Raw genomic sequence first — 12,874 nt, forward strand, 5'->3', positions numbered from 1 at the left:
AGTCAAACCGTCGCATCTCTCACTGCTCTCCATTCCCATATCTATATTCGCCACCATGGATGAAGAAGAAGAATGCGGTACGTTCCTGGAGATGCGTGACATCCAATTCCGTTCCCAAACCTCGCCCTTTCACGTCCGCGTGGAAACTACGGACGACGACGTGCCGTTCACCCTTCGGGTGGAACACAAAGAGACGAAACACCAATGGTTGGATTTGCTCCATCGATCGCCCCAAACTCACCGCAACTGTAGGACGGGCACAGTCAAAGACACCAGTGAGTACACTCCGAAAGATGCGAGCTACGTCTTGCCATCGTTTGTGGTCGTCGCTGCTCTGCTGGTGCGCTGACTGACTCGACCACATTCACGTCTTCTTCTGACGAACAACTGAACGACCTTTAGACCGGATTACCAGCCTGCAGAGTGCCCAACCACAAAGAACCTGGCATCGATTTGGACTTGATCAACGAGGGGGAGACGACTGGCCTCATGTACATGGTGCTGCGAATGAAGGCCTTTGGAGTATTCGAAGCCGAGTACCAGTTTCCATTGAAGCCTGTGGAAATGACACGAGCGACAAAGGCGGAGTCTAAACTCCGCGACTTGTACGAACGCGTGGACCAACTGCAGACCAATGTGAATGCTGTGCAGCTGACGATCCAACAACTGTACACTGAACTGGACGAATTCCGCAACCACATGCGCTCGTGAGGGAATTATCGCCATTGATGGACATGGCTTGTATCTAATTGTATCTTACGTTTCTCACTCGGGAGTATGGGGTTTTGGACTTGATACTGCAAGAAAGGATTCGACGATCCGGGCAGACATTCACATCGATGCATATATACCCTAAGCTCGGTACCTAACTACCTAGAACCACTAAATTGATGAATCTCGTAGATATTAGGCTACAATGGCTGTCCATGTATTAACGATCCATGATAGTAGACGCAAGAACGTGCTCAATTGCGAAGCTCGGTTATTTCTTGGCGCAGTTCCGCAACTTCATCGAGGGGACTTGGGGCATTCGCAATCACCGCAATCTCTTCGTTCAAGTCTCGGATCATGGACTCGAGCTTTTCAATCGCGTCCACCTCGAGGGGGGCCAACTCGAATGAGTACTCGGCCGACAATTGTCCAAATGCTTTCAATGTCAGCAGCATTTTCACATGACATTTCAATCCGTCCTTCAAGTCCACGGAGCATCTTGAATCGATGGGTTGGGCTTTGCAGCAGTGCTGGCGTCAAGGGCACGGAGAGCACTCTACAATGGGTAGTAGTACTTCAATCGTTGCAATATGTACTCGACCACATATGAAAACACAACCCAGTAGTACCACCTGCAAAATCGAGATAACCACAGCTGAAGGCAACACATACGAGGCCGACTTCGGGGCATGCACACTCGTATCTGTGACAATGCACGACCTACGCAGAAAGGCAACTTAGGTGGGAGTATATTTAGGATGGATCAACGACGACCATTGGTTTTCGAGTGTTTGTTTTCGATCCATAGTTTACACGGCACATCGCCTTTGGATAGGTCCACTTGGACTCGGCAAAGATCCGTGTACGAGGGAAACTTCACAGAAGTCAGTTGCATCGAGTCTTCTTGCACTCTGGGCGTCATTTCGAGTTTGAATACTGGTGCTTTTACGATGACATCCGACAGTTGGGGATGACACGAGCTTACCGGGCGGATGTTTCAATATTAAGATATAGTAAGTCGCAACAATTCAACGTCACAAAATGCCCAAGCAAGAACTGACGAAATGGTTGTGGAGCTGTCCAAAGTGAAGTTCCCGTCGCAGACGGATTCGTTCCGAGTCCGCCTGGCGAAGACGGACGACGAGTGTCGTGTAGTGTTTGGGTGAACAGCAACACCAAGTTCCAATGGTTGATCGAATTGACCAATACTAGTATGCTCGACTAACAGTAAGCTCAAGCGCAATTGTAGGTCGTGCAATGTCAAGAATACTCTGAATCATGCGCCAACTACCGCCAAGTCCAAGTTGCCTTCAAAGGTGGTGATCGCGACACTGCAGGTAGTTGTAGTTGATATTGATCCATCACCTCCTGATCACCATTTCTATTAGGCTGCGTTGGCTGCAAATGACGAGAATAATATGGCTACAATGAACGCCTGTTGGCCCTCTCTGCTGGTGCACCCACTGTCTATACTGCTATATGGAGGCTAACTCGCATCCGTCTCACGTGGCTAGAATACTCCAACAAGCTCAACGCCGACAAGCAAGTGTCCGTATGACGTGGACTTGACAAGTTGGTCGAACGGGCAGGTGAAGATGAAGCTGGCGATGACGGCGTTTGCTAAACTGTCGGTCGAGTACGAGTTTGAGTTGACTCCCCTCGATGTGGCCACCACGGATATATTGGCAGCCAAGATTCGCGACTTGCAGGAGAACGTGAAAGCGTTGAAAGATGTATGTCATACGACTGAACTCGCCCAGCTGCGCGAGGAAGTGGACGACGTCCGCCGAAACTTGGGTTATTACTAGTTAGTTCGCCAACTAATTCCATGTTTGGAGCGTACCAGTATGACCCGTACAATTGTAACAAGTACCCCGAAGCCCCAGAGACGACGCCAACGATGTGCGTACATGCCCGGTGGGATCACCACTTATACACGGGTCGAATCCGATCTCACTGCGCAATACTGTACGGTACAGTGTCGACAAGCTGTTACTGTAGTTCGTCACGGCGGTGGCGTCGTGCCCAGCCGAGTCGGCTTCTTCATCGTGGCGCCGCGCATATCTCGGTCGCCATAACAAAGGACGGATTGGTCACCATGTGACTATCGAGTCGATCATATACTTGTGTCATTTCACCCAATCCAAGCTCTCCATTTATGGAAAAAGGAACTCTAATGCATGCCAATGCATGTGCAATGTCATCTGGATTACACGACGCGAACGTTACACCAACCTCCTGACATCGACGACTCGTCTCCACGGCAGCCCAAACGACTGAACGGGGCGACTAGCAACATGGAAGCTCAGGACTGCAGACGCCGACGTTCGTTCGCTGCTGAAAAGCCACAAGCTGGACCACTTTGCGTTGACCATCAACTGCGCTGACACTTCACTGCGACATAGTCATGGCGCCGTGGTATGTATGCGACGCAGGGTCTTGCAAGTTGAATCCCAGCGGCGCTAAGTTGGCATGTCCATGGTTTTGGAAAGAAAGAGAGGACCAGTGTGCCCGTCGACGGCGCTTCACTTGGCACAAATCAACCATAACGTTGCTAATACTATCGATTCTATGCACTAAAGCCTTGATGTCATGAACCACTCACTAACGTTATAGTGTGGATTCGTAGCCATTGAGTAATTGGAATAATGAACTGTACTGTTTAGCGTTATAACCGTATTCAGCAAATGCAATGCCTTTTATTGATCTATAGCCTTGTTATCACAAAATAAGCTCTCTTATTTTTGATGTTGCTGCAGCCACTCGGTGGTTTTCTTGAGCTCGGTCACTTGTGCCTCCAAGGCATGCACGCGGTCTTCCAGCTTGGTGGTCGTGTCGGCATCCACAGGCGCCAGGTTGAACTTGTACTGGCCCATCGTCATCTCCACATGGCCGTTGGGTCCGTCGACCAAGTCCACGTCGGCAGGCACGTTCGACTTGGTGCTCGACGCTACTAGCGACGACTGTCCCCGGCATCATGTCAGACAAGGGTCACTAAAGAGAGGGAAAGAAACGAACGAACCTTGAGCATCGCAAGAACGTCATGCCAGGGCAACACGTCACTCGTAGCATTCAGCTCGTGGAACACGCCCGCCCTTCAAGAAGATGAGCATAGTTATAGGTGTACGGTACACTGTACCATTCGTGTTTGGAAGTGGTGTTCTCGACCCACAGTTTGAACGGGAGGTGGCCGTCGCTCGTGTCGACGCGCACGCGAAACGTGTCGACATGCGATGGGAAGTGCACGAATTCGACTTCAAGCAGTTGATTCATCGTGACGGATTCGATTGTGATGCTTTGACACAGATGGGATAGAGATGGGGCCGTTAAAGAAACGAGTTTACCCTGTAAGTTTAGACTTCAATATGAAGATACTTCATACCTTAATATTGGACCAATACAATTGTCGTCCCCATCCAGTATAGATAATATTTGGGTACAACTTTGTAGCCAGGATTACTATCCAATGAGATTCCATCTCGAAGCCACTTCGAATCAAAATAAGTTATAGAAACGGTATCGTTCTAGCGTCACAATCAGTCCTTGGTACAGTAGCACAGTACTATATTGCACTCCATGTATAAACCACCTACTTTTCACCCCTCACGTGGGTACTATTACGTTACCCCAGTTGAATATTTTCACTGTTAAGCATAAAAAGTCGACAGGGCAGGATACTAACTACTATAGTACTAGTAATGCAAACGTATTTTAGAATGATCTAGCCAATGAAACTGAGAAGTTTCAGCCAATCAACGAAAAGTAAAGTTTCACCCAGCAGTTTGGCCCAGCCAAATAAACAACTTTAATATGTTAAACCATCGAGTGATTCAAATCGATTATGACATCACCAAAAAGTAGTACTTGGAAGTACAATACTACAGTGAAGAGAATTCATAACGAAACGACGATGATATTGTAAATTCGCCACTATAAAAGTATTAATGTAAATTCCCAAAATTCGCGTGGTTTGTCTAATCAATATTGAATCACGCGGGAGTTCTGATTGGTTGAATATACTTGTCCTTTCTGTAAGAGCCAATGAAATCTACTCAAAATTGGATTAGCCATAGCGTCGATTTGTGATTCGATTCGACGGGGTCTGGAAATTTGTCCCGAAAAAATCCACAATAACCGACAGCTGCATTTTGACGTAATATATCATTTGGCAAGGGATTTATTTACTTCTACTCGAAAATTGTTGTATCCGTACAAATTATTATCCGGACGTTTAACGAATATAAACGCACTGGTCGATGATGGAAAATTGTTGTATCCGTACAGATTATTATCCGGACGTTTAACGAATATAAACATATTCTGATCGTGTTAGAGCAACTGATGGATGTAAACGCTGTCGCAGTCGATCGAGTCGAACGTGACGATCTTAAACGAAGGGTTCGCCTCTGCGATCTTGAGCAGCCACTCGTTGCATGCCCCACATGGCGCCAGTGGGTTCAGGTCCTTCTCCGTCCTAACAATCGAAGAAATATATATATATTTAAATATATATTTACGTACGCAGCAGAAGCGTCGACGGCGTCCAGCGCCGCTTGGATGGACGGGACGCTGGCGTCGCACGAGATTGTCCGAGGGCGTTTGGGCTTTCGGCCGGTCTTGGGGGACGCCTCCACTGCCGTCGTTACTAAAGCCAATACGAATTTCAATCCTTCATTACTCAGCTGGATCATTTAATATGCACAAGAAATGAGCTCACCATAGATATATATATACTTTGGCCATCTCACAAAATCAAATGTCACAGAGTACAACACGCCATATATATATATATATATATAACCAGATATACTACGATGTATACTGTATGCAAACAATAGTCATTTCTACCATCACGTGCAGTACAAAGTAGAATTCATATGATATCATTCCTTGTTTCATGTAGTATCGAATGAGAGACAAGGCCATATATATGATTAAATTTGGATTATATAAAAAAAAAAGCATATTTGGCAAAGCTATTTTAGAATGTCCTAGCCAATCCAACTTCACTCATGCGAAATTTCAACCAATCGTCGATCCGCATAGTTTGCCCCACCCAATCATAACTCCCAATGTATATAATATTGTCAAATCGATTCGAAACTGGAGCCCTCACCAGAATCGAATGTCTTAGGAGAACGGGTTAAAGAACCGCCTAAGCCAATCAAATCACGTTCTGGTGAATTTCTGCCAATCAAACTTCACACCAGCCTCTCCGCATGGGGCAAATCAGGTATACTACATGTTGTATTGCATAGTTTGTACAAGCTTAAATTTGGTCAAATGGATTGGCGAAATGACTCAAATGTCCAAATTTGGGCGCAAAGCACACCATACCATACATTGAAATATATACGTGTCCATTTTGGACTCGAATCAAATGCCCAACTTTTTCAGTGAAAAAACGATTCATATATATATATATATATATATATATATATATATATACATAGTGGATTCGGTACAGATTTCCACACTTCATCGAATCGAATATTTCGCCTCCGAATCACGAATCGACGACGCTATGTGCTCATCCATTTTCGAGTGATTTTGATTGGCTCTTTCAGAATGGCCACACGTATATTCAACCAATCACAACTCCAGCGTGATGCAAAATCGATTCGACAGTGTTGGACGTGTATAGCGAATTCACAATATATCTAAACATCATATGTACATACCAGTGGTGGTGGTGGCGTGGGCAAGAATGAGTGCAGGAGGAGCCGGCAGCAACAAGCTCGTCGATGATAACGATGGAGGGGGAGGGGGTGCTAATTTAAGTGGGTGCAAACTGACGCTGAGCACGGCAATCATTTTGAGCGACTGGCGCAGCAGCGTCGGGTCGTTGGCGAGCGCGCTGCCGATGGCGTTGCGCTCGGCGCAGAGCGACCCCGTGGGCATGGACACCTCGCAGTTCATGCCCCGGTGTACGACCACCTGAACGTCCCCGCTCGAGGTCCTTTTCTCGACCAGCAGCACGGCCAGCACCGGCTTTCGCGACTTGCGCAGCCAAAACTGCCCCACTTCGCCCAAGTGTTCCCCTACAAAAATCAAGATATCGATTTGATATACACATTTGGGGACGGGGTGCGCCGACCAAACCGATCGGATTGGTTGTTGAATTTCATTGAGAAGGTTTTGATTGGCTAATCATTTTGAGCTTTTTCTGAAGTAGCCAATCAAATCGATTTAAATTCCAACGATAAACCATGACATTTTACTCGAAAGCACAATACTAACAGGACAACGATTCTTGCTTGCGACACTCTTCATGTAGTTTTATGATATTATGTATTCTAAACTCGAGCGACATGGAGAATGAATGATGAATCGACAAAACCAAATTAAATGCACAGAAGGATAATTTAGCCAATCAGATTGCAGGAAACAACCATCATCATCAACAATCAAATTAGTGTGATACCAACCACTTCTTTACATACAAATTTCAGTACAAAGAATCGATCGATAGATTTGGCGATTATTCAGCGCAAAAGTAGTCCAAAGGTTGGGTAAAAGAAAGACAATATGACCACCATACAACGTCGACTATAGAATAAAAAATAAAACCCCTGAAATTCAGGATCTATTATTCCTTTCAAACAACATATATATATATATATATATATATACATACATATTGTTTGTAACTATTCCAAAATAGAATAACATATCACATCATATTCCAACACACTCAATATCGGGCAAAGAATGCAATATATTGCATCGTTGCCTCATATATATATGACCTTGAACAAACTGGTCTCGAAATGCTTTGATTTCATCGACAGCCCGGGCGACGAGGGGGGCGTCATGGAGGTCGGCGACGGCGACGGCGGGCGTGGCTTCGACGTTTTCAAACGGATGAAAGTCGACGTCGTCCAAGCTGAGCTTCTTCTCGTGCCAGAACGTCTTGAGCTGCCATACATGCAGATACGACGGCTGGTACACGCGCAGGGCGGCGTTGAGAGCCGAGAGCCGCGCGGGCGGGCCGTCCGCGTATGCGATGGTGAGATGGAAATGGCTTTTCCAGTGGTCGCCGACTTTGGTCACGAGGAGGTCGCGGTGGGCTTCGAGCACGGGCCGCAGCTGCCGCGTCATGAACTGGACGTTGTCGTCGTAGCTACAACATGGATATGAGAGGAGGGCGAAGGAAGATGGAGAATGGGACCGAAAGATGTTGGAGCCCGAGTGGATCTGCGTCACGTGGATGTTTGGGTAGTACGCCGACACAAACTTGGACATGAGCGCGGCCGTGTACTCGGTCGAGTTGCCGCAGATGGAATGTGACGCGTTGCGGGGAATTCCCGCGCCGGAGATGAGGTACAGTAGTTGCTGGGACTCGGCGGAATGGACGTCCGCGAGGACTTGGAGCCACTTGGGAACGAGAATGCCGAGGAGGGGGAAGAAGCAAGCGGTGATACGGATGTGCTTCCACGAGGACTCGACTTCGGCGATGGTTTCGTCCGACGCGCGCAACTGGAAGTCGGACAGCTCCAACGGAAACGACTCGAGGTTGATGGGCTTGACGTCCAGTCTACGACGACGTTGGAAGTAGGAGACGCATGGTGGATGAGAGTACCTGAAGCCTACAGGATGACACGTGGACACGCAGCGTTCCCGTAGCTGGAAGCGAGGACTGTCCATTTCGCGCTCGTACGTGTCGGCTTGGACAGGCGTCAAGAGCTTGTCGAGCTGCTGCACGATGGACTGCGACACGATATTGAAGAGACTGAACTTGGGGCGGGCAAGCAACGACGTCGCATTGCGCGATGTCTTGAGCGCAGAATCGCCCGTCAGCTCCAAGATCAGGTCCGAGTGGCTGATGTTGTGCACAAGGAACTCCATCTTCCTGCTTAGATGTCGGCAAATTCCATTCAAAAAGCATCCAATTCAGGATGCTATCGGATTGGCTAAAATGTGTCGATTGTATATACGCCAGATTCGGATGCCTAATCTAGGCATATACTTCGTAGTATCAAAGTGATAAATGAATGCTCACTTTAGATATGAATAAATAATGTATTTAGAATTTACACCACTGGTATCTTTAACAAGTATTAACAGTAAAAAATAGAGCATTAAAATACGATTACAACTCATTTAAAAAGATGTTCATTTATATCGTGAATAAGCCAATGAATTGTGCCACAGTTGATTCGATTTGGCATATCCGTCATAGCGGCTGCAAGATTCCACGGCCTGCCTTCCTCCGATTGACCTCCATTAGACAACCGCTCCACCCCCTGACGACAGTTCCACCATGCGATTCATCGATACAGGAGCGAACGCCGACACTGCCGACGAAGGCTCGCCGCTGATTCAGCCTCGCCGTCCGTACAATTACAACTCGGACTCGGGCGTGCATTACGGCCGTCGTGACGGTGCCACCTCCTCCCTTGTTGATATCCAGATCATCTCATATCGTGTCTAGTGGACGGATCGTTGTCGCCCTCGACACGTCGCCATGTGTACTACGGCGCGGGACATTACAACGCCACGAACAACAGCTCGTCCGACGAAGAGAACGACGACGCGTTTGCTATTGCGATCGCCGACCCGAAGGTGGACCGCATGCCACTCCCCCATGCCAAGTCCTCCCGCACAGCGCTGCGTGCGTTTCTCAAGAAACCCACTCCTGTACATACCATCGTACTCCTCGTCCTTTCTCACATCATCCCGAAGCAGGAATCAGTCAACGAGAAGGCGAACCGGTACACGCGCCGCACGCGCATGCGCAACATGAAGAAGTTCCGCGTACGTTCTCTCTTCTCCCCATCCTCGATCTTCTCATGGACATACACAAGTACAGCAAGGCATGGGCGTCCCGAAACTTCTCCGTGTGTCGGCGTACTGCACGTGCGACTCGATCTCGCTCTTCAAGCTCCTCAAGTGGCTCGAGCGCGTGGAAACGGGGCAGCTCCCCGGGGGCGAACTCAACCCGAACGGATGGACGCACAAGATGCACATGGGCGCGATCCATTCCGCGTGTACGTCCGACGAGCGCGAAGAGTACGTCCACATCCTTCCTCCAACATGTTGGCGATGGGTCGATCGACCCCTTCCTTCCCTCTCTCTCTCATCTTGCGTGCATGTCGTTAGGGACTTGATCAACGACGAGATGCTCGCCATCGAGCGCAAGGACGTGTTCTATTTTGCGTACGTCGGTGCTTGCCACTCTGCCTGCTGATTGGACAAAAAGGAATCTATTTCTTTGGTTCAATTCCCCTACTCTGCATGCTGATTGGACAAAAAGGAATCTATTTCTTTGGTTCATATTCTCCTACTCTGCATGCTGATTGGACAAAAATAAACTGCAAGCTTCTATTTTTTTCCTTCTGATGATTAGAACGGGATGCACGGTGTTCTGGGGACTGACGCGAGCGGAAGAGCAGGCGCATATTCAAGCGATCCGCGCGTTTTCCAACGGCAGCGTCAAGCAGGTGGAAGTCGAGGACATGGACTTCTGCTACGGCGACGCCAGCAGGTTACCCTTAAGCATATGAAGGACGTGGATTGAACCAAGGTTTGGTAGTGTGATCAACGATTCCATCACGCTGAGCTCATTCCGGTCATCGGAGAAGATTGCGATTTCGTTTGCGATGGCGCAATCGTCCAAGCTGGACGTGTTTGAGCAACGTGTGGACGAAACCATCCAGGAGACGCGCCACATCCCGCAGACCCTCGCCGACACGGGCGAGATCAAAAAGTACTCGCAAAAGGACATCTCGCAGCTGATTGGTCGGCTGTTTATCGAGGTACTAGTAGTAGTACTAGAAAGAGTGATGGTCACGAGTGTGGGTGTATGATATTTTAGCGCAGTGACATCAACCTGAACTCGGACATGCTGGACGATCCCGACTTCTTCTGGGACGACGACGAGTACCAACCTCTGTACAAGAAGATGATGAAGTACCTGGACGTGGACAATCGCGTGCACATCCTCAACACGCGGCTGGACATTCTTCGTGAATTGTAAGGAGCTCTGGATGTGATGAATGTGATGTTGGTCTTTGTAGGCTGGACGTGCTGAGCCAGCAACTGGCGAGACAGCACGATACGAAGCTCGAATGGATTGTGATCTGGCTGATCGTGGCCGAGGTGGTCGTCGAGGTCTTCTGGAACATCCTCATCAAGGACATCCTCGGCTTCTTTGCGCATAATCGCGAATAACGAATGCATGTGCAACCTGGGTGGTGAAATATAGTTTTGTAAAGGTTATTATATACCGGAAGGTTATAGATTATGGGAGACATATTGGTAAAAACTCTAATCATGCAGTAGTAGATTAGATGAGCAAATATTTGACTTGCGGAATATATGTGTATACAAACATTAAATACATTAATAATGTTGGTTGGATTTCATCGGGTGTGGAATTGACAAGGTCGGACGTACTGTAGCGGCAGTCGGGGTTCGGATTGTGTGATGGATCAACCAAGCAGCCCGCAGCGGCCACAGATGGTGTCGCGCTCCATGCGCTTCCATGAGTCTGGTGTCGAGGACAACGAGACCACAGACGAATTGTCCCGAGTGACGCCGGAGGAAGTCCATCGACCATTCAACTACAATTCCGATACGGGCGTGGAATATCGCCGACAGGAAGGTAGTGTCCACCTCCGTCAAATGAAGAAGTGACATGAAAAGGATGCATCAAGTAGATGGACCATCATCGCCATCGACCCGTCGACATGTGTATTACGGCCCTGGAGGTCATTACAATGCAACGCACGACAGCTCGTCCGACGACGAAGGGGCCCAGACAGCTCCGTACGCGAGTCAGTGGACGGCGTCTATCCTGCCGTATGCTTCGACCTTCCACACCCCGTTGCGGCAGTTCTCCATCGAACCAGCTCCCGTCAGTGTATCGCTCGCTCCTTCCATTACAGTATTCTCATGGTAGTTTCGTAGTCGGGTTCAAGTTTTGCCAAGATAAATCGATACACACGCCGCACACGCATGCGCAACATGAAGAAGTTCCGAGTACGTCCTCAAGTCCACATGATCATCTCGATCTCATGCGTCATGATAGGAAGGGACGGGCGCACCGCCGCGGTTGCTGCGCGTGTCGGCGTACTGCACGTGCGAGTCCATGTCGCTGTTCAAGCTCCTCAAGTGGCTCAACTGGGTCCCAACCCGGCAGCTCCCCGGCGGCGAACTCAATCCGAACGGATGGACGCACAAGATGCACATGGGCGCGATCCATTCGTCATGCAAGGCGTCCATCGGCCACGACGACGACGACGACGACGACGCGTAGGTCATCATGTTTCCGAGAAAGTTGCTCACACACGATGTCGTCAGTAGGACGAGCCACGTCGTGGCCACCGATGACCAGCTCGCGATCGAGCGCAAGGATGTGTTCTATTTTGCGTACGACTTATTTATCCATAAGATAAATGATTCTTCATTTATTCCAACCTTGGTAGAGTCTTAGCCTTCTAAGCTACATGATCGTGTTTGATTAAATGATTCTTCATTTATTCCAACCTTGGTAGAGTCTTAGCCTTCTAAGCTACTTCACCGTTTTTGATTAAATGAGTCTTCATTTATTCCAACCTTGGTAGAGTCTTAGCCTTCTAAGCTACTTCACCGTTTTTGATTAAATGAGTCTTCATTTATTCCAACCTTGGTAGAGTCTTAGCCTTCGAAGCTACATGATCGTGTTTGATTAAATGAGTCTTCATTTATTCCAACCTTGGTAGAGTTTATCATCGTGTTTGATACTAGTACATATTCAAACGATTAGAACGGGATGCACAGTGTTCTGGGGACTCTCGCGCACCGAAGAGCAGGCGCATATCCACGCGATCCGCGCGTTTTCCAAGGCCAGCGTCAAGCAGGTGGAGGTAGAAGACATGGACTTCTGCTACGGAGCCACGAGTAGGTATGTTTGGTCGACAGGACTTTATTCACTCGAATGAGTAGTAAGTACTACTTACACAGGTAGTTCATCCCTGTTCTAGTGTCATGAACGACGTGATCACGCTGAGCTCATTCCGGTCGTCGGAGAAGATTGCGATTTCGTTTGCGATGGCGCAGTCATGCAAGCTGGACGTGTTTGAAGAGCGCGTGGAAGACTCGACGAAGGAGACGCGCCACATCCCGCAGACCCTCGCCAACACGGGCGAGATCAAAAAGTACTCGCAAAAGGACATCTCGC

The 12,874-nt window shown here is 48.4% G+C and overlaps 7 protein-coding genes across 8 annotated transcripts in view; 4 read left to right on the plus strand and 3 right to left on the minus strand.

Annotated features, from left to right (window-relative positions):
* Positions 1-55: 55 nt before the first annotated feature.
* Positions 56-711, plus strand: H257_12791 (hypothetical protein; the record flags this gene model as incomplete). The annotated part of the gene is made up of 3 exons (XM_009840119.1): positions 56-207; positions 253-340; positions 403-711. 3 exons carry the CDS (start codon positions 56-58, stop codon positions 709-711), a joined length of 549 nt encoding a protein of 182 aa, XP_009838421.1.
* Positions 712-965: 254 nt separating this feature from the next.
* H257_12792 (hypothetical protein) lies at positions 966-1,633 on the minus strand (the record flags this gene model as incomplete). The annotated part of the gene is made up of 3 exons (XM_009840120.1): positions 966-1,241; positions 1,341-1,431; positions 1,527-1,633. 3 exons carry the CDS (start codon positions 1,631-1,633, stop codon positions 966-968), a joined length of 474 nt encoding a protein of 157 aa, XP_009838422.1.
* A 142-nt stretch (positions 1,634-1,775) lies between these two features.
* H257_12793 (hypothetical protein) lies at positions 1,776-2,519 on the plus strand (the record flags this gene model as incomplete). The annotated part of the gene is made up of 3 exons (XM_009840121.1): positions 1,776-1,873; positions 1,961-2,048; positions 2,301-2,519. 3 exons carry the CDS (start codon positions 1,776-1,778, stop codon positions 2,517-2,519), a joined length of 405 nt encoding a protein of 134 aa, XP_009838423.1.
* An 832-nt stretch (positions 2,520-3,351) lies between these two features.
* H257_12794 (hypothetical protein) lies at positions 3,352-4,069 on the minus strand. The gene is made up of 3 exons (XM_009840122.1): positions 3,851-4,069; positions 3,734-3,806; positions 3,352-3,674 (listed from the first exon to the last, which is right to left on the minus strand). Exons 1-3 carry the CDS (start codon positions 3,982-3,984, stop codon positions 3,450-3,452), a joined length of 432 nt encoding a protein of 143 aa, XP_009838424.1. The 5' UTR covers positions 3,985-4,069; the 3' UTR covers positions 3,352-3,449.
* Positions 4,070-4,972: 903 nt separating this feature from the next.
* H257_12795 lies at positions 4,973-8,597 on the minus strand. 2 transcript variants are annotated; one of them, XM_009840124.1, is made up of 6 exons: positions 8,294-8,597; positions 7,883-8,248; positions 7,461-7,834; positions 6,393-6,752; positions 5,233-5,356; positions 4,973-5,185 (listed from the first exon to the last, which is right to left on the minus strand). In XM_009840124.1, the coding sequence occupies exons 1-6, from the start codon at positions 8,557-8,559 to the stop codon at positions 5,041-5,043; spliced, it is 1,635 nt and encodes a 544-aa protein (XP_009838426.1). In that variant the 5' UTR covers positions 8,560-8,597; the 3' UTR covers positions 4,973-5,040. The 2 variants fall into 2 exon arrangements, with proteins under 2 accessions (XP_009838426.1, XP_009838425.1); XM_009840123.1 differs by having other exon boundaries at positions 7,461-8,248.
* A 377-nt stretch (positions 8,598-8,974) lies between these two features.
* H257_12796 (hypothetical protein) lies at positions 8,975-10,884 on the plus strand (the record flags this gene model as incomplete). Its single annotated transcript, XM_009840125.1, has 9 exons — positions 8,975-9,095; positions 9,146-9,351; positions 9,400-9,468; positions 9,524-9,723; positions 9,814-9,870; positions 10,061-10,198; positions 10,247-10,469; positions 10,529-10,686; positions 10,731-10,884. 9 exons carry the CDS (start codon positions 8,975-8,977, stop codon positions 10,882-10,884), a joined length of 1,326 nt encoding a protein of 441 aa, XP_009838427.1.
* A 255-nt stretch (positions 10,885-11,139) lies between these two features.
* The window catches only part of H257_12797 (hypothetical protein), a gene marked incomplete at both ends in the record, with an annotated part of 7,755 nt that continues 6,020 nt past the window's right edge, over positions 11,140-12,874 (plus strand). The window contains 6 exons of the mRNA XM_009840126.1: positions 11,140-11,317; positions 11,373-11,569; positions 11,623-11,694; positions 11,744-11,967; positions 12,019-12,084; positions 12,461-12,598. Coding sequence (XP_009838428.1) covers positions 11,140-11,317; positions 11,373-11,569; positions 11,623-11,694; positions 11,744-11,967; positions 12,019-12,084; positions 12,461-12,598 — 875 coding nt within the window. The remainder of the gene's footprint in view (positions 11,318-11,372; positions 11,570-11,622; positions 11,695-11,743; positions 11,968-12,018; positions 12,085-12,460; positions 12,599-12,874) is intronic.

The sequence above is a fragment of the Aphanomyces astaci genome, assembly GCF_000520075.1.
Source record: "Aphanomyces astaci strain APO3 unplaced genomic scaffold supercont1.43, whole genome shotgun sequence".
Lineage (NCBI taxonomy): Eukaryota > Oomycota > Saprolegniomycetes > Saprolegniales > Verrucalvaceae > Aphanomyces > Aphanomyces astaci.